Genomic DNA, 20,350 nt, shown 5'->3' with positions numbered 1-20,350 from the left:
ACTGACCTGAAATCACGAACAAGAGTGTTAAGGGGGGCCGGAAGGTGCTCCGACGTATCCCCTCCGACGCTCAAGTCAGATGCTAGGATAACAAAATATAGAGAGTGATGTGTGCGCACAAGTGAGAATTAGGATCTAAATAATAAAAGTGAACCTAGTATTTATAGGAGAGAGCTCCGCATTTAATGCCTACCTTCATTATCAAGAACCCAAGAATCCCGAGATCACGATCCCGAATATCTAGGCTAAGATCTCGCCTGAATCTTATCTGATAAAGAAAATAATAATACACTTAATCTGAGCTGAACTACTATTCATAAGACTCAATATTGCTACTCTCCTTGGAGTCACATAGGAAGGGGTGAGTGAGTTGTTGCTGAACCCCTGAACTCACCTTAAACACTGATGCTAACATCCTAGCTGGCTCACCAAGGCTGCCGAACAAATCTACCAAGCTAACTCCCTACTAACATCAGGGCTGAGCTGAGCTTCCAAATTCGCGAGCTGAGCTCCCGACCTGAACTGGGAATTATGGTGGGGAGCTTGACCGAGCTCCCGAGCTCCCGACCCGAGCTAGTAATCATAGGGGTGGAGCTTGGCCGAGCTCCCGAGGCCGAGCTGGTAATGATAGTAGGGGAGCTTGGCCGAGCTCCTGAGGCTCCCGAGCTCCCGAGGCCCCCAAGCTCCTGAGCTGGTCCTAGATGATTAGGGACGAGCTTTCATATTAAGGTCATCGAAAAGCTAAGGTGATTTTCTACTCCGAGTATCAATCATATTTTATTATATTTATACATATATATCATTCGTCCATCCATAACACAAAAAAGATATCTGTATATTAATAATGATTAATGAGGGAGGACGCTTCCGAGAAGACTAAACAAATTGCCACAATTATGACCGACATGCACATTTGTGACCACTGACCATAGACCTTATTTAATTTATACTGTATTATACATTAAAAACTACAATCCTGACTTTAACAAATATTATCACCAATAATTCCTAGAAAAATAAAATAAATACAAATTAAAATATTATTTAAGTTATATAATATATAATAATTTAGACATTATATGTATAATGTTGTGTGTATATATATACATATATTACTTAGTTTATTTGTTTCTTGAATTAACTAAATTGGGACTAATATTAACTGTAAAAAATAATGAAATGTCACATTATAATTTGAATTGATTATGTTTATATGGGATCATATCGTAATTGTAGATATTAATTATGACTATAAAAAAGGGAAAAGGAAAAAAACAAAAACAAAAACAGACCATTGATATCAAGTTTTGTCTCAATTATCGTCGCACTTGATAATGGCAAAAGATTTGGGTTAGGTTGAAGTTTGTGTCTTCAAAATTAGAGAAATTTTGAAGGAACCTATTATTTTTTAGCTTGTGCACGAGAATAGATTGGCTAATAGCGTAGCATATAAATTTTTTTGGCAAAAACTCCTATGAGACGGTTTCAAGGGTCATTTTTATGAAACTGATCTCTTATATGAGTTATCCATTAAATAGTATTACAATTTATGTTAAAAGTATTACTTATTATTATAAATATGGGTAGGATTGACCCGTTTTACGGATGAGACCGTCTCACATGAGTGTTACTCATTTTTATTTTTTTTTTGCTTCTTTCTCTTCTTCATCTTTTATTTGGGAGAATGATGAGTTTTCTCGTTAGTTGAAAGAACTTATAACGAACTATTCATCGCAATAATATTTATAAGTTTTTTTTAAAAAAATAATAATAGCAACAGATTACATGAAAAATAAGAAAGTTTTAAAACCTAGGGTTTTTTTTAATGAAGGTTCTTACATCTCACCGGCACATCAAAGTAGTGTGTCTAATAGATTTATGTGACTGTCTCAAATGTTTTTAAACTTTATTTTCGTATAAATAGTGCAAAAAAAATATTTTTAAATATAATATATCACACAAGTTAAAGATAAAAAAAAACATAACTCCAAACATACCACAGAGAAAAAAATATATTTCTTTTGCTTCCATGCAGCAAGGGTAGTGATTCCTGCGTTCGAATTACATACTTGAGCTCGACTCGACTTGTATATATCCCTAATCATATCTCATATTAAGAGATTTTCAATTACTTTCAACATAAAATTCCCACACACATCACATTCTACTCATCATCTAAAAAAACCAAAACATGAATTAAACTAATTTATTTTCTAATCTAATGAGTAAAATAAATATAGGGATTTTTGAAAAACACCCGGAAAGGTTAATTTTTTTTTTAAAATATTTGATCGAGATTAGATAATAAAATAACCCGTAAAATATATATAGTAATACTGTAATACATAGCAATCAATAATCATCGATCAAATCAATAAAGTGGGCATGATGTCTCCTAACCACTGAGTTCGATTAGTATGTTAATAAAGAACGTGCGAAACAACAATTTGCATAGATATATGTAAAGCTAAAAAAAGATGTTTTTACTTTTTAGTTTAAATTCAATAACTGATATTGGATTTGAAAAGTTTCATATCAATTACTTGATATTTTCTAGAAATATGAAAAGAAATTAAATTTAATGAATGGTTCAATCATATTTTCCATCTACGGAAATAATATTTTATTTTATTTCAAGGGAATTTTATTTTATTTTAATCGATACCAAGAAAAAGAAAAAAGCGCTACCTGCGAAAATTCACAGAATCGCTTATTTGAATAACGATTTCTTGTTCTTCGTTTCCCATGTTATCCCATCCCATTCACCCATGGTGCAAGATCACTCCAAGTTGCGGTGATGGTATCAATCCGGCGCTGTTTCGGTTTTCTCAGTTTACATTTATGACTATTTTCAATTCAATTCCTAGTTCAGTGGGATGCCAAGTTTTGATTTCGGTGAAATCTGCAATTTGATCAAGCTCAGTTTTTTTTAGCTGGGAAAAAGAATATCATGTATTCGGCTTCATTGGGCACTCTTACAGCTTTAAATAATTTTCCTGGGATATCCCCATTTCAGAGAACACAAACTAAATTTATATATTCAATCAGACGTCGCGAAAGACCGCACATTTGTAGCAATCCGAGAGTGTTTTGCCGGAGAGCTAGTTCAGATTCGAGTCCTTCCGCTGAGAAGGATGATTTCGTAACAAGGGTTTTGAAGGAAAACCCTAGCCAAATTGAACCCAAATACTTGATTGGTGACAGGTTGTATACATGGAAAGAGAAGGAGAGTCTGAGCAGAAAAGGTTTTAGTGATAGGGTTGTGAAGATACTGAGGAGTTTAAATTTGAAGGCTCTGGTAGGGCAAAGTGATAAAGAGAATGTCAAGGGCAGTGACTCAGCAAACCCTGATGGAGAGGTTTATTTGAAGGATTTATTGAGGGAGTACAAGGGGAAGCTTTATGTTCCAGAACAAGTATTTGGGGCCAATTTGTCTGAAGAAGAAGAGTTCGATAAGAATGTAAAAGAGTTGCCTGTAGTGAGCTATGAAGATTTTCAGAAGTACAGTCAGAGTGATAAGGTAAAGTTGGTGACTTATAAGGAGGGCCGTGTTTCTTATGATAACGACGAGTATCGGGATTTTGTTGTTGATTTGAAAGAAATTCCAGGGGAAAAGAGGTTGCATAGAACTAAATGGTCTGTATTTTAATCACATGAAACATTGTTGGCACTTTCTTATCGATAGTAAGTATAGTTTGCTTGACTTCTCTTTAATTGTAATAATAGGATTATGAGACTTGGCGTGGACCAAGTGAAAGATCTTTTGGAGACATACACTGGACCTCGCAACGAAATAGAGAGACAAATGATGGTATGCATTCTTTTTCTCATTTGTTTTTTGTATTTGTATTTTGCCATGGATTCATGAAAGTGCGAAATGGTATGCTAATTGAGGCAGATGTGTGTTGTGACGGGTATAAGACACCGACTCAATGAAGCCATCCGAAAATGAGGAGCGCGGAATGGAATAATACTTGATTTGAGAAACGTGTGCAAGTATCAGGCTCAATTTCATTGATTTCATTCCAAAAAAGTGCAAGAATGTATCCATGCTTTGTTCGTTTGTCCTTGTCTGTCCATCTGTCCTTGTTTTCAAATATAAATTTTTCCTCAAATAAATCAAATCTAAAACATCGTATTCGTGGTTATCTTTGGCCAAAATTGTAGGAGGCTAAGAAATGTTTTCCTTATGTTTTCCCTTAGCTAACATTTGCTCGTGCAATTTTTGGTCTATATTTGTATTGTAGTTGAGTGTAAGACTCTAAAGATAATTATAGGTTCTGCTATTTAGTGAAACTTATTGATTAGTTTGGAGAAAAGATACTAAACACCGTAAAATGTGCTAAGTTTTACAAGAATCTGGAGTTAATTGATTATATCTTTGTCTGAAGTTGTCAAGGAAGAAGTCAAATATAGTTTGATAGGTGTGAGAAGGCCATATAAAACAGAATCATTTTACTATGAAATTGATTGTGCTAGTTCTCAAATTAGTTGGCTTGTTTATTTGTTTTAAATTGAGTTCTGAAATGTTCACGTCAGCTGGAAGTTCTTTTATAATATTCCACATCTGGGGTACGAGGATAGTAATTTTGGTTAGAATTTGCTTATACATTATTTATTTTCTCTTTTAGCTTTTTCCTTTCTGACTGCTTGAACTTCCTGTGCAGTCCTTTGTAGGAAAATTACCAGAATATCCTCATCCCATAGCATCAAACATATCAAGCAGAATGATGGTTGAACTTGGAGTGTTAACTGCCGCTATGGCTGCTGCTGCAGCTGTTGTTGGTGGGTTTTTGGCTTCAGCAGTATTTGCTGTCACTAGCTTTGTCTTTGCAACAGCTGTCTATGTCATCTGGCCGGTGACAAAACCATTTATCAAGCTATTTTTGGGTCTCATCTTTGGAATTTTGGAAAGGGTTTGGGAAAATCTTGCTGATTTGTTTGGTGATGGAGGAATTACGTCAAAATTATATGAAGTTTACACTTTTGGTGGAGTGTCTGCCAGTATTGAAATGCTAAAACCAATCATGTTGGTCTTTTTGACAATGGTGCTACTTGTCCGTTTTACACTTTCTAGAAGACCTAAAAATTTTAGAAAATGGGTGAGCATCGCTTCCTTTATTTTCTTATGGCAGGCTTACAAATTAATATATCACAAGCAGTTTACTCAACTTTTCTACCACATGTAGGATATATGGCAAGGCATTGAATTTTCTCAGTCAAAGCCACAAGCTCGTGTTGATGTTAGTTCAACTCCTTGTTTTCTTCCTGTATACGTCTTTCAGTTTTCCAGATTTGTCTTGTATAATGATCTTATTCATGTATAATGTACTTACCTCTCTTCAGGGTTCAACTGGAGTATTGTTTAATGATGTAGCAGGGATCGAGGAAGCTGTTGAGGAACTTCAAGAGGTATCATATTCATTACATGAAGTGCATTGTGCAATTTTGTACCTTAGTTAAAATGCAATTAGTTTTGCTTTTGTTTTTTGTTTGTTTTAAGTGAGAGCTTTTCCAGGAACAACTTAAAAAAGTGATTACATATACTTTTTTTCTCATGAAGCCCCAGCTGGGGACAATATCTTGTTATCACACTGACTTTTTAAGGTTATCGTATAATTAAAACTTTTTTGACTTTCATAACTGTCAGACTATCTATCATTTTCTTGGGTGACTTGTTTGCCACTGACAAATGTGTTTCCATTTGTTTGTTATATTATGATGTCTATATACACTTGCGTTTATTGCATTTCTCATTCTGGCATTTATAAGAAGTGATTTACAGAGGCATCATAATTCCTGTATATGCTACATTTTCTTTCTTCTGATCGTTTTGTGGCCATTAAAAGTTGGTTAGGTACCTCAAGAATCCTGAACTATTTGATAAAATGGGGATAAAGCCCCCACATGGAGTTCTTCTCGAGGGCCCTCCTGGATGTGGCAAGGTTTGGCTGGATTTCTCTGAATGCGCATTAGAATTGAAAGTTTACAAAATGATTTACGTTTACGCAATAATTGTCACTAGACACTAGTTGCAAAGGCCATAGCTGGTGAAGCCAGCGTTCCCTTTTACCAAATGGCGGGATCAGAATTTGTTGAAGTGTTAGTTGGTGTTGGTTCTGCTCGAATCAGGGATTTGTTCAAGAGAGCAAAGGTATCTGGCTGTTGATTTTCTTGGTTGCGAGACTTAAATACAAGTTCTATTTGGTACTTCTAATTTTTTTTAGAGCGAATATTTCTGGGCATTAATTATGGTTAATGTGTTTTGACAAAAATGTTTGTTTCATGTTGTATGTGTAACTTAAGCTTTAGCTTTTCACGACGCTATATTGTTGGTGTTGAAATATTTGGTAAAATGTTTCATATATCATGTCAGAATTGATGGCACTCTTACTCTTATACCTAGTCAGTAACCTCTCTTGGGTTTAAATTCAGTTAATTGGTTTTACCGATACAAATGAAATAGTTGTTTTCCACATGTTACCACCCAACCATGGATGCCCTCATTATTTAGCTGGTAAAATGGAATTTGTTAATTAATGCGAATAGGAAAAAAATATATGACAATGTTAGGGTTTTCAGATTATAAGTTTGATATCTGAGATGTATGATTTTATGTTACAGGTCAATAAACCATCGGTCATTTTTATTGATGAAATTGATGCACTGGCTACAAGGTATGAATGCTTTAGCAGGCTTCTTGTTCTTTCCACTGGTATTCATTTAAACATTTGCTAGTAAAGGGTTAAAAATCGAAATCTTTTACTCTGTTTAAGTTGAATATAAACCTAAACCACTGCAGCTTTCCCACTCTTCCTGTCCAACAAGGTATAGTTCAGGGATATCCACGTGTACCTCAATTATACCTTTCAAGTTTGAATGAAATTATTTACTGTGATATGCATACTCTGTTTGACAATAAATAGTAAGAGGAAAATTTCCCCTAGAACTATATTTGTATGTCTCGCTGTTAGTTTCCTTGTTTACTCACAAGGGATGAGGGATATTATCTTGTTTGGACCGCCTTAAAATGTCCATGTATTGGTTTTATTAGGTACACTACAATTTTTTATGCTGCATTATGTATTTGTTTTAGATTTATTTGAGTTTGTTAATCTTATATGGTTTTACAGTGGGCGTGAACTTTTTGGCTTCATTAGATACTGAATAATAAAAGTTGATTAGTTCTACAGCATCGTTGCTATTCAATCAGTTTGCTATCTTATAGATGTCAAGCCAAAAATTGATTTGGTGTCTGTATAATGTTTTCCTGTATTTTGTACAATGAAAAAAACATAAATGATTGATTTTGAATTTTGTTGGTCTACAGGCGGCAAGGGATATTTCGTGAGTCAAAAGACCAGCTATATAATGCTGCGACTCAAGAAAGGGAGACGACTCTGAACCAGCTGTTGATAGAATTAGATGGGTTTGATACAGGTAAAGGTGTTATATTTTTGGGTGCCACTAATCGAATGGATTTACTGGATCCTGCTCTTCTCCGTCCTGGCCGATTTGATCGTAAGGTGTGCTCCTTTGAATTCAAGTAGTGGGCTATCAAAGGTTTTTCAGTTACTTTAGTATATCTGTACGAGCATTATATATCCAAGATTAATGATGATTATGTTTCTACAATGCAGATCAGAATTCGCCCTCCAAATTCAAAAGGAAGATTGGAAATTTTAAAAGTTCATGCTCGTAAGGTGAAGTTGTCAAGCACGGTCGATTTGTCTAATTATGCGAACAACTTGCCAGGTATGCATTTGAATTTTCTTGTTTCACACCAAAATGTCTAATAGTTTTTTATTATTTGAATTTCAGAGATGCTTTCCTTATTGCTGTGCAACATCTGTATTATGTTGATCAGGATGGACAGGTGCAAAGCTAGCTCAACTTCTCCAAGAAGCTGCTCTTGTGGCAGTGCGGAAAGGTCATGCTGCAATTCTTCAGTCAGATATGGATAATGCCGTTGATCGACTTACAGTGGGACCGAAGCGAGTCGGAATAGAGCTGAGTCAACAAGGCCAATGTCGCAGAGCTACAGCAGAAGTGGGGACTGCTTTGACTTCTCACCTGCTTAGGCGTGTCGAGAATGCAAAAGTCGAGCGTTGTGATCGCGTATCAATTCATCCTCGTGGACATGTAATTCTTTGAATTTCTTTGTTTTTTTGTATGGGATGCATTTTTCGGTGCTACACGTGCTTTGACAATAGCCTTTTCCTCATTTTTTATGTTGATGCTAAAATGCTGTATGCAGACACTGTCTCAAGTTGTGTTTCATCGTCTAGATGATGAGTGCTATGTGTTTGAGCGCAGACCTCAATTACTGCACCGTCTTCAGGTACAAACTTTGAGTTTGACTCGTTCAGCATATTTTTTCTCTGAATCAATTACAAATTGAGATATGAAATGGTTCAAAACCGTCTTTGTATAAAGGTGTTACTTGGAGGCAGAGCGGCCGAAGAGGTTATTTTTGGGCGGGATACGTCAAAAGCATCAGTCTCTTATCTTGCCGACGCATCTTGGCTTGCTCGTAAGATCATCACAGTGTAGGTCTTCTATCTGTCTGCATTTGGTTCGTTTTATGTTGCTTCTTATGTTGTTATTGAAGTTATCTGTTTGGTTATCAAGATGGGATATGGAGAATCCAATGGTCGTGCATGGAGAACCTCCACCGTGGAGAAAGAAGGTTAAATTTGTTGGTCCCCGGCTCGACTTTGAGGGTTCCCTTTATGATGACTATGATTTGATTGAGCCACCTTTTAACTTCAAATTAGATGATGACGTTGCAAAAAGGACGGAAAAATTGATGCGTGATATGTATCAAAATACGGTTGCTTTGCTAAGACGCCACAATGCAGCTTTGCTTAAAACTGTCAAGGTATGCGGTGAATTTTCAGATCAAGTACACCCTCTTTCCGTTTCTCAGTTTCTCTTTTGAATGTCTGGAAGTGAAATGAGCATAGGCTAATGAGTGTTCTTTGGTATTTCTTTATGAGTAGAAATTTGTTGCTAAATGCTTGGACGGCTTTACAATTTTTGCGCTGACGTGGAGGGACCTGTTCTGTTTGCTTTATAATTGCTAGAACGAAAATGGATAAGCTCTTTCAAATCAGGGGTATATTTGAGCTGTGTTCTACTACCAAGTTACTTGAGTTCGAGTTCGAGGAGTTTGATTCTAACAAACATCAATCAAGCTCAGACTCCTGTAGCTCTATAGTTACTCGTTCTAAACTAGATCCATGCCTTAGCTACTCGAGGCCGACTCAAGATCTGTGAGGACAGAGTTTGAGCCGAGCCACTGGTGAGCACAAATTAAGCAACTCCTCCTGCTTGCACCCTCAATATCTACGTTCATCTAAGATTCAAGTAGAAGTGAAAATTCGTATTTGAGTGCAACTTTGAACTGACAATTAAAACAGTATCGTCGAATCCATGCTTTAACCAGCCATCTAAAAACAGGAACGCAACCACCTCGGGAGTGGTTTATCATATTTACCTACTGGTTTAATGAGCATCCAGAAATTTATCATTTTTTTTTCCGGTGCTGCAGGTTCTTCTTAGTCAGAAAGAGATTAGTGGGGATGAAATCGATTTTATCCTTGACAACTATCCCGCAGAGACCCCTCCGAGTCTGGTATTGGAGGAGAGAAATCCAGAGAGCCTTCCCTTCTTTGAAGAGAAGCAAGCGCAGAAGAATGAATTGGAGTATACCATGTTAACTTCATGATTTACCTCCCAAATTTAGCAGAAAACCTGGAAGCCATTACTGCTGAAACTGGATTCATTTAAGTTCAGGCTCGGAAACGACCGTGTTTACCTACATTATGAGGTTAAAGATCATTGCACCTGGGTCGTGATTTTTACACAATGCAAGAATTCAGCATCCCTGGTGGTGGTTGATTAGATTGCTTAGTGAAATTCTGACTAGGTTAGCTAATTTTTGTATTTTACACAGCTGAGCATATACGCCAACATTAAAGTTATGGCCAGAGACTATTAATTTCCTACACTTGATAACAGCGAGTGATACAGCAAGTTTGTGCTTAGCTGCATAGTGCCTCGGGAAAGGATTTCTCGCTTGCGGCTCAAATTTATGGATTCAAGTACTATATGATACCAACATGTAATTTACCTATCTTACAACTCTAATTTCACCTTTTAATATATTTAAATATATTTACCTTCAATCATTAAATACATAAGCTATTTTTAACAATTTTTTTTCATCTTGTTAAAATATTCATTAAATAAAGATAAAATGATAATTTTGTTTATAAATTTTATTTTTTCAACAATTTTTTTAATATGCGTGAAAATATATATATACAGATCTGATCACCTGCACCCTAGGGCGCAAGAAATTTATGTGCGACCACTAAAACCCGGTACCGGGGTTGTGTTTTTTTTTTTTAGTGGTCGCACATGAATTTCCTACACCCTAGGATGCAGGTGATCAAATATATATATATGGAATGGAGTGAGTGTAAAGTTCTTCTCGAAATTATCAGATTATAATTATAATTATTAAAAAAAAATTGAACTCTTGCTGGATAATTGGATTTGAAACTAAGATTCCAAATTCATTTATTAGATGAATTTTTGTTGAATGGATTTCAAAAATTCATGTATTTAAATAAATTGATTTGAAATCCTCTCACAAATCTAAATCTCACTGTGTTTGGAATTACATATTTATATGAGATTTGATGTGATTTGAAATTGAAAATACCGTTTTAGTGTTTGGCAAAACGGGATTTCAAAACGGAATTGGTATTTGATGTGATTTCATGGGATTTCATTTAACTAAGTGAAATCCTTATAAAACTGGTCGGATTTCATGGGATTTGAGTTTATAAAAATAATTAAATTATTTTTTAATAATAAATGTATATACGTTAATTATAAATTTTAAGTTTTCTTTTAAATTATTTTTACAAAATATCATTTATATAAAATTTATACTATCAAATTCTAAAATATATTTTAACTTTCTGTCAAACACCAAAATGAAATTCCAATTCCATATATTTAAAATTCAATTTCAATTTTAAATCTAAATCCAATTTTAAATTTTATTTTTTAGGCATCCAAACACACTAGAATTTATATGAGTTTAAATCCAAGATTTCGAATGCATTTTTATTGTTAAGATATATTAAACAAATTATATTCAAATTCAGTCCTATTTTATTTATTAATACAATGATCACACTAATCACAGACCACAGTGCATCTTGAATCCATACAATATTGAAGTTATATGAAATTCATTGCAATGATAATAATTATAAAATAAACAAATAGGACATATTTGAAGTCGTTTAGATCGATGAATTTGATTTCGAATTCACATCTTACCTTCGACAATATCCATTTGTCTCAAAATTGGGAGAAAAGATTTGAAATATCTCATGTACATTTCAAGCTCGGTTCATTTATAATCGAGTCAAGCCCGAACTTATTTAACGAATATATTCATGGCTCACGAGCTTATTCGAGCTTTTATCGAGCCTAAACGAGCTTAATATATTTAAACTATAAATTTAAATATTCATTAAATTAATTAAAAACTAAATTATATATTTGAAAAAAATATAATATTATTATTAAAATTTTTAATTTTATTCTAATAAAATAATTTTTATAGATTTTTCAATATTTTTCATAAGTAAAGTGTAAATTTATAAATTAAATATCAATACTATTATTTTTTCGTCTAAGGAATGACTTACGAGCTTGTTAACGAACATGTTCACGAGCACGTTCACGAGCTAACGAGCCGAATATTGTAAAGCTTGAGTTTGGTTCGTTTGCCTTAACGAACCTCATTAAACGAGCTCAAACGAACTTTTAACAAGTCGAGCCCCGAACAGCTCGCGAACTGTTCGGCTCATTTGCATCCCTACTCTTCAACCTACTTTTAAACACAATTTTAATCGAAGTTATATAATGAACCCAATCCACATTCGCATTAAATTTTAGTTTATTTTAATTAATGAAGTATTAAGAATTGAATTAGCACACGTGTGGGCCTAATGGACCGAATGTTAGGAAGAATAAGGCAGTTTATGATGGGTAGGTGGGGAAGGAAAGCAGAGCAATTATGTATGTGGCGTGCCATGACTTACAATTTACACACACCAACACGCTAGAACACACAGTGGTGAAAATAGATTGAAGCAAGAAAGAATAATTTACGATTCGAAACCACATGTGTTGAATTATTCATCCCTCTTCCTACCTGAAAAATCAGCTGCATAATGATCGCTACGCTATTGCATGAAAACGCCATGAAAAGCCCGTGGAATTGAACAGGAAAAACGATGAGAGATGAAGAAATCTCGTTGCGGTGAGCCGACGAAAACAAATCCCAAGTTTCGAAAAGACTGCGTGAAAAAAGTGGACGATGCGAAGAAAATTAGGAGAAGCTATTGCGGGCTCTCTCTTCCTCTGTTCTTCACGGTGTGGTGTGCTGTTATCTTGTTTCATGCTAAATTTGGTCTCACCAATGGAAACAAAGGTGAGCATTCACTGATAATCTGTTTTTTCCCCCATTTTTATCTGGTTTCTTGTGTAATATTTTTCCTCATTTTAATGCCCGGTTTCTTGTTTTTTTTCCCTTGGTATACGCCACGCCCTCTTTCCATTTTGGTGTATATTTTGCATTTGTCTCATTAACCTCTGGATAGTGGAGATTATATGTGTAGTCACTGTTCATCTCGGAATCTTATCTTGGTAATCTTAACTCTTCGTTTATCGGAAGCAATTAAGGTTTAAACTTAATTTGGATACTGTTTAAGGATTTTTTTTTGTTTTGGGTAATTTTGCTAGAGTCACCTGGCCTAATTTTGAAGTTTACATTTACACATATAAAGAAGAAGAAGAAATAATATGGTAGATGCATTTGTTTGAATGAATTTCCATGATGAGGCTAATCATGGTGAGTCCACGAGTTTGAATTTGTAAAAGATAGCCGGTAACCACTTTGAAGAATGCCATTGAATTAATAGTTGACAATTGTACTATTCGGTGCTTTAGAACTTACTATGTACATATTACTCGAACAAGTTTTGCCAGATGGTTCCAACATTAATCATGTTTCCCTCTGTTCAACGAAAAAATTGCAGGAGATGCCAATGCATATAATGAGAGCGTGAATAACTCTAGTGTTAATTATGGAAAGTTATCCAACAATATGGCTTCTGTTGTAGAAGATGATAACGAGAACCAGGCAAATGCAGTTGTGATGACGTTGAATGTGGCTACGATTAGTAATGATCCAAGTTCATTTGATAGTTATTCCAAACCCGAAGTGTCCTTCCAAGGTACAAGTCAATTAGAGGAATTATTGACAGTTGTTTTAGGTTATAATTCATTAACTTGTCGAGTAGAACCACGAGAAGATGCGGAGCAAGGCACGCACGAACAACCGCAGGATTGGAAAACTCAGTTAACTTATCCTAACCTTGATGAGTTTAAAAACATTACCAGACAAGAAAAAAGTGGGAGTTCACCACACCAGCTATTAAACATCACCCACAGGCTCGAGCCTGATGGGACAGCATATAATTATGCCTCCGAGTCAAAGGGTGCGAAAGTGATTGCTCATAACAAGGAGGCAAAGGGAGCTAGAAATGTATTGGGGAAGGATCACGATAAGTATCTGAGGAACCCTTGTTCAGTGGGGGGGAAATTCTTTATCATCGAGCTTGCTGATGAAACATTGGTGGATGCTGTCAATATTGCAAATTTTGAGCATTACTCTTCTAATTTTAAAGAATTTGAGTTATCTGGGAGCTTGGTATATCCGACCAATTCATGGTATAGTTTGGGGACATTTGTCGCGGAAAATGTAAAGCATACTCAATGCTTTAAGCTACCAGATCCAAAATGGGCTAGATATTTGAAAGTGAATTTACTTAGCCATTATGGGTCGGAGTTCTACTGCACACTTAGTGTTGTAGAGGTGTATGGTGTTGATGCAATAGAACAGATGCTTGAGGATCTTATTGTTTCTTCGGAGGAGTCTTCTACGAATAGACTGATGAAGCCTAATACAACAGTGATGCATTTGAAACCACTGGAACAAGGTTCTAACAATCTTGAAGTAGATAGTGTGGCTCGTAATGTGGTCGAGGCTGTTAGAGATGAAGTTGAAACTATACACGAGGGGAAAAAGATTAACTTGGATGTGCTCAAGAAACCGACGACCTTGGGTAGCAATTCGGATCCTAAGTTGAAAACTCGGCAACATCAAAACAACAGATTACATGCTGATGCAGCCCTTAAGGTATTGTTACAAAAGGTTAGATTGCTAGAGTTGAACTTATCTGTGCTTGAGGAGTACATAAAAGAGCTAAACAGAGGACAAGGAGATGTTTTGCCCAGACTTGACCAAGAGTTATCAAAGTTTTCTGTCCTTATTGAAAAAAGAAAATCGGAGATAAACGATCTCTTGGAATGGAAAAAAATAATGGTATTTACTCTTAATTTTTGGAACAATCACGAACTTGATGCACGCTTAGTTTTTTGACTTGCTTTTCTTTTGATTAGGAACAAGGAATTTTTGATCTTGAGTCCTGGAGAACTGCTGTCTCAAGTCGAATGGATCACTTGGCTACAGAAAATAGCATGCTCAGGTTGGTAAAAGCATTTGTTGGTACAGATTGTAACTTATAGTTACTGTATCTCTTTGTTTATGGTTCTTTTCTATGGGCTCGAACTCTTCATTGTGTAAATTCCTTCTGCAGATTAAAGGTCGAAAAAGTTTCAGATGATCAATCAAGCTTGGAAAAGAAAGAGCTTGCGATGCTAACCGTGAGCTTTTGCTTCGCATGCATTGCGATCATCAAGTTAATTTTGGGTTGGATCCTGAAATTCTTCATTGCGCCAATGCCTAATGGTTCGGCTTTCCAGTCTAGAGGATGGACTTTGATCCTCATCAGCTGTAGTTTGACAATGCTCATTCCATTGATTTATAGTTAGTTTTGTGCAGCCAAGTGGGGTCTATTGTGGTGAAGAATGTGACCAAGTAGCCCTATCATGATATATTAGCGAAGATCGGCTTCTTGTCAAAAAATTCAACCCAAAACTCTTGCGTTATATCTGTCTTCCTTTTTGAATTATATACCAGCGGATCGTGCCACACGATGGTGTTCCGTAAAAAAACATTAAAAAAATTAAGAATGAAATATGTTAGAGCTGGCAATAGAAAAATCACGACCTTTCTCGATTTCCAATCAGTTTTCGTTCCGAATTTTTTCCGTCCCGAACTTTTTTCGACCTGAGTGATCGGAATTTTTTTCCGACCCGATCAATTACGGGATCGGCATCGGCATCGGCACCTTTGCCCAACGGAATTTTCGATCCGACCCGAATATATAAATAATATTTTTTAATTAAAAAATAATTTTTTTATAATTTTTTGTTGTTTTATAATTATCTATCATATAATTATTTTTTATATTTATATATATATTTTTAATATTAACATTGAATTATAAATTTTTACTTTTTTTATTATTATGATAATTATATGTTTTTATTGTATTAATCAAGTATTTGTTTTAGTTTATTTGTAATATACTAAGAAGATGTTTTAATTTTTTAATGGTTATATACAAAGAAATTTTAATTTATTTGTAATGTACTAATAAATTGTTTGAGTTTCTTCATAATTTTTTTTTAAAAAAATATTTTCATATAATTTTTTTTAAAAAAATATTGTTCGGGATTACCTTCTCCCGACCCGGCGGGATGCGGGATCCCGAACATTCGGGTCCCGACACTTTTCGAGTACGAGATCGAAAGAAAATTTTTTTTAATTCCTATCGGGACGGGAATCGGGTAAGATGGTTATGGGACGGGTCCCGACCCGATCCCACCCCTAAAATATGTTGTTTTTAAATTTTAAAATAAAAATTATTAATTTTTGAAATTGAAATAATAAAAGAAAAAAATAAAATCTTTTACTAAATTATTAAGTCTAAGCATCTTATACAAACTGTTTATGGTATCATGGTGAATTTTCACCTATTTATTCTTTTTATACTGTTACATACACTATCTCTCTCCAAACTTTCTCCTCACTTCTTCTTACTCCTTCTAACAACCTCCATCTCTCTCCAAACTTCCTCTCCACTACTTAGACCCTGCACACCGGACTCCATATATTTTTTTACACTATATTTTTCTGAATTTATTTTTATTTATGTTTTGTGTATTTATAAGTTTCAACCTCTTGATACATTCATTTTTTTAAGTAGCAATACATCTCTTATTCACTTAATTATATTTTATAACATACATATATAATCATAAACATAGATACTTTTAAATGTCTCATTTTCGACATTTTCATATTTAACGCACACAACACGTGTGCCACGATAATTAGTATAAAAAATAATCTCCATAATACAATAAACTCATATAGTTAGTTTGATAAGATGAAGAGTGTTTCATGTAAATTCAAAATCGCTATTTGACTAAAATTCTGAAATATAATTTATTTAATTTTAATTTTTAACATTTTTTTTATTTTCTTATTTTGTTTTTACGGGTTGCCCCTCAAACCAACCCAAATCAATTTTCATTTTTCAATTTATTCCTAAACTTTGATGACAGAGACGAGAGGGGAAAAATGCGAATTAAGGATAGTTCGAGGGGTTGGACGAATTATAGTAATTCCAATTAACCCCTCATAGTTATATATATGTGCATCCGACCTGTTCCCCAACTCCCCCCCTTTGTGGGGTTTGCTTCTCGTAACCAACTCCGTTTACTACAGATAGTTTCCATCTCCATAATATATCAAACCAATATATCAAACCCACGACCCCTCAATTAGGGTTTCAGAGGTGATAGAATTCAACTTTCGCTCAGGTTTTTCCCCACAATAAGGTAACTGAATTTTGTTTGACTTTTGAAATTCCCTGTATTTTTTCGTTAATTTGATGAATTGTGAGAGTTAATGCGATCGTTTTTGATGTTGTGATTTCATGAATTACGATGGAGTTTACGATTTACAACGTTTTATTTGCGGCTTATTCGTAATTCTTCTTGACTGTGGGTCTGTATCTACCTCGCGAGTGTTTTATTAATCTTCCGGGAGGGGCAGTTAAACTAAGTCAATTTTCACTCTTATGAATCTAGTGATTCCGTACTTGGAAGCAAGAAAAGTAATAATTGATAGAGGTGAGAGAATGATGGCGCTTTTGAATGGGAGTGAGAATAGGGAGATTGCGGTGGAGAAGCAGATAGGGGTGTCCATGATGGAGCAATTAGTGCCAGAGATTACAACGCATGCCCTCAGTTACTTGGATTACCCTAGCCTCTGTAGGCTCTCCATGACGAATTCTCGCATGCGGGAAGCTGCCAATGATGATAATGCTTGGAAGGCCCTATATCATAAGGTGTGTTTTTTCATTTAAATTCTTAAAATTTTTGTTTTAGTCAATATTTTTCTTTTCTTTTTTCTTTTTTTTTTTCACATAATCAGTCCAGGCATTATTGAGTTGAGAATTCAGTTGTGTGCTATTGTACTTAGTACTCACAGTGTTTTAGTTTCTGGTTTATCAGACGAGAGATAGCATGCCAATTTTTTTTTGCTTCAATGGGGTTAGAAAATTTTTGGTTACTCTCGTATTAGCTTTAGTTCATGTGATACATGATAAGACTTGGGTGTGTAAAGTATAAATGATATTTGTAGTGCAAGAAGGGAGATTGACATATTAGAAATTGAGGCTTGATTACTTGAAGTCTCGTAAATAGCGTCTGCATTTGATTGTTATGACTTATGTACTTAGTGTGGCGTTTTCATTAGAATGGATGTGATCCATCTCCGAGGGGACAGCAATTTAGAATGGTTTTATTGCTAAAAAAGATGAATACCCATTTAATTGGTACATATATTCCTGAATTATTTTCAATGATAGAAAGCATTTATGGTTTTTTCATTATTTTTTTGATCCATGATTCCTCTACAATGTCTTATACTATTATGTTTTCAATTTTGGGATTTCAATCTCATACAACACTTGACCATCATGCTGATCTTGATAAAATATTGAATTTCTATTGTTGCATTTCTGAAATATTACATGCAGTCATTCTGAATTGTAAGATAATTCTGTTATTTTTTTTCCTTCTAGGATTTCACTTTAGAACAACATAATGTAAGACCACCAAATGGATGGAAAGCTTATTATGCAGCTACGAGAACCATAGTAAACATTAATGCTGAGTTTTTTAGGATTGTTAGAGAAAGGTCATTTCCAGCAATGAGCCAGTTTTGGCTTAATGCAGATTATGTGAAGTGTTTTCTTGCGACTGGCGAGTTATTCAGTGGGTATGTGGCTTTCTACTCTTGCATGAAAATTTTTCATATTCATGCTAATCACTAGTATTTGATTTATATTCCCATGTTTGTAAACAAAGTTTTCTCAAGTTACGTTGTTTGTCATGGTTTAAAATGTTCATGGAATTATACCTCTGGTCATTGTTCCTGGCCTTTATTTGAATTCTAAATTCGCTTCTGACTATTTCATCAAATTAGACTCCAACAGATGTATTTTGCTGATCACTGCGATAGGGTATTATAAAATAATATTTTTTGTATTTGGCTCTTTGTTGAAATTTTTTTATTGATACTTGTAATTTGTAACCTCGCATCGAGTTTGACCTTAGAGTCTTGTAACATAAATTCGAGGATTCAAACATTAAATATGGAAAATCATTGAAGAATTTGATTTGATAGTTCATATACGTTTTTTGGATGTGTATATGATTGATTATACACTATCGTCAAACATAAGCTATGGTTTTTTTTCTTTCATTCCCGGAATATGTTCTGTTTTAGAATAATAATTTTACAAATAATCTTCCCGGAATATGTTATGTTATCTTATCATGAAGATTATGACAGGATTTATTATATACAAGGGGTTAAACAATGAAATCGTCTTGCTTGATTCTTATTTATCTTTGTTAGATTGCTCGATTCTTGTGGCTGTTGATCTCATAACTACGTGGGTATAAAGTCCCAAGGAGATTATTCTTAGTTGATAGCTCGATCATATGCATGATTTGGATAAGAAATGTTGGACAAATCAACACGTGATTCCTTCATTGAAACTATTTGGAATTGTGTCCCACTATGACTAGTTATGTTAGACTGTTATTATCTCATTGTTTTAGATTTCCCCGCCGGAATCCAGAAGCTTTATGTATTCCTCATTTCCTCTACTTTAGTTATGATGCAGTTATGGAAAACTGGCAGCTAGCATTTGCCTGGGACCAAGTTACTGATTTCCAAATCCGAGATGTAAAAGCTCGGGTGCTGACAGATATGGCTTGGGTTACCATGACTGCTTATATTGAAATGGAAAACGATCCGTTTAATGTGACCAACGTTTATGAATTCCAGAATGGGAGGTGGTATATGGTCAACCATCATACATCAACATTTTTTGGTAATATAGGCATCGCGCTCCTACCTGTGCATTGATAAGTAGCTCCTGGCTAGGTGGTGCGAAGTTTTAAACTATCTTATCAATAAAACTCGTGGCTGGTCTACTTTTTTCCTTCTCTTTAGCTAGGAATGAGTCGAATGACTAAGAAATCATCAAAGCTTTCTTGGAAGATCTTATGTGGATTGGTGGGTTTTATAATTGATTTCAGTTGCAATACTTCGTTGGTAACTGATATTAGGGTTGTAGTTATTTGTTATTCCTTGATTTTATGTCATAACTCAAGGATCCCTATTATTTCTGTAACAATCAAACTAATGGAGATGGTACATGAATCGAGAACATTTGGTTATTTGGGTCGAGTTCATGTTAGCATATGACTGTGGTGTAATAATGTTAAATCCAGTTATTGAAAATTGATTTGAATATGTAAAAATCTATAAATTTTTACGAGCCTCCTTATGCCAAAAAAAGTTAGACCATTGGATATAGTGCGATGGTCCTTGTACTAATATCTAATCTACCGGTTGTCCGAGGTACAAGAATCCTGTGTTGAGAAGGCAAATGTTAATATTATAGCAAGAAATTAAATAGCTCGACATACTTTCTGTGCATGGACATGAGCAAAACATCGTATATTATAAAACCCCAATGGATTTTGCAACTAATAATGATAATTTCATTCATTAAATAAATACTAATCATAAGTTTCCTTCGTGTTCTCGTGATTTTTCAAATGGAAATACGACATCGTCTCTTTCTCAATCATTACCCAAAAAACGCGTAGTTTGAAGATGGTGATGTTGATCTGTACTTTTTAATTACTCGCTATTGTCCTCCTTTGAATTATTGCCTCCACTTTCTTATTTAGAACCGAA

The 20,350-nt window shown here is 34.7% G+C and overlaps 3 protein-coding genes across 5 annotated transcripts; all 3 read left to right on the top strand.

Moving 5' to 3' along the window:
• The first annotated feature begins 2,703 nt into the window (after positions 1 to 2,703).
• Positions 2,704 to 10,190, top strand: LOC140878601 (probable inactive ATP-dependent zinc metalloprotease FTSHI 1, chloroplastic). Its single transcript, XM_073282222.1, has 15 exons — positions 2,704 to 3,636; positions 3,727 to 3,811; positions 4,668 to 5,102; positions 5,190 to 5,243; positions 5,347 to 5,412; positions 5,850 to 5,945; positions 6,026 to 6,154; positions 6,625 to 6,677; positions 7,331 to 7,526; positions 7,641 to 7,755; positions 7,868 to 8,142; positions 8,258 to 8,341; positions 8,437 to 8,549; positions 8,632 to 8,881; positions 9,554 to 10,190. Exons 1-15 carry the CDS (start codon positions 2,951 to 2,953, stop codon positions 9,728 to 9,730), a joined length of 2,814 nt encoding a protein of 937 aa, XP_073138323.1. The 5' UTR covers positions 2,704 to 2,950; the 3' UTR covers positions 9,731 to 10,190.
• Positions 10,191 to 12,121: 1,931 nt separating this feature from the next.
• Positions 12,122 to 15,209, top strand: LOC140874488 (SUN domain-containing protein 5). The gene is made up of 4 exons (XM_073277781.1): positions 12,122 to 12,523; positions 13,131 to 14,479; positions 14,557 to 14,642; positions 14,754 to 15,209. Exons 1-4 carry the CDS (start codon positions 12,334 to 12,336, stop codon positions 14,986 to 14,988), a joined length of 1,860 nt encoding a protein of 619 aa, XP_073133882.1. The 5' UTR covers positions 12,122 to 12,333; the 3' UTR covers positions 14,989 to 15,209.
• Positions 15,210 to 16,734: 1,525 nt separating this feature from the next.
• On the top strand, positions 16,735 to 19,824 carry LOC140886583 (F-box protein SKIP8-like). 3 transcript variants are annotated; one of them, XM_073293257.1, is made up of 4 exons: positions 16,735 to 16,905; positions 17,158 to 17,417; positions 18,156 to 18,352; positions 19,266 to 19,459. In XM_073293257.1, exons 2-4 carry the CDS (start codon positions 17,208 to 17,210, stop codon positions 19,309 to 19,311), a joined length of 453 nt encoding a protein of 150 aa, XP_073149358.1. In that variant the 5' UTR covers positions 16,735 to 16,905; positions 17,158 to 17,207; the 3' UTR covers positions 19,312 to 19,459. The 3 variants fall into 3 exon arrangements, with proteins under 3 accessions (XP_073149358.1, XP_073149346.1, XP_073149352.1); XM_073293245.1 differs by having other exon boundaries at positions 16,736 to 16,905; positions 19,255 to 19,824; XM_073293251.1 differs by lacking the exon at positions 16,735 to 16,905 and adding an exon at positions 16,916 to 17,074 and having other exon boundaries at positions 19,255 to 19,824.
• The last annotated feature ends 526 nt before the right edge of the window (positions 19,825 to 20,350 follow it).

This window comes from Henckelia pumila, chromosome 1, assembly GCF_033568475.1.
Source record: "Henckelia pumila isolate YLH828 chromosome 1, ASM3356847v2, whole genome shotgun sequence".
In the NCBI taxonomy this organism is placed as follows: domain Eukaryota; kingdom Viridiplantae; phylum Streptophyta; class Magnoliopsida; order Lamiales; family Gesneriaceae; genus Henckelia; species Henckelia pumila.
The sequence above is the reverse complement of the archived record's forward strand: the minus strand, read 5'-3'. Positions and strand labels throughout refer to the sequence as shown.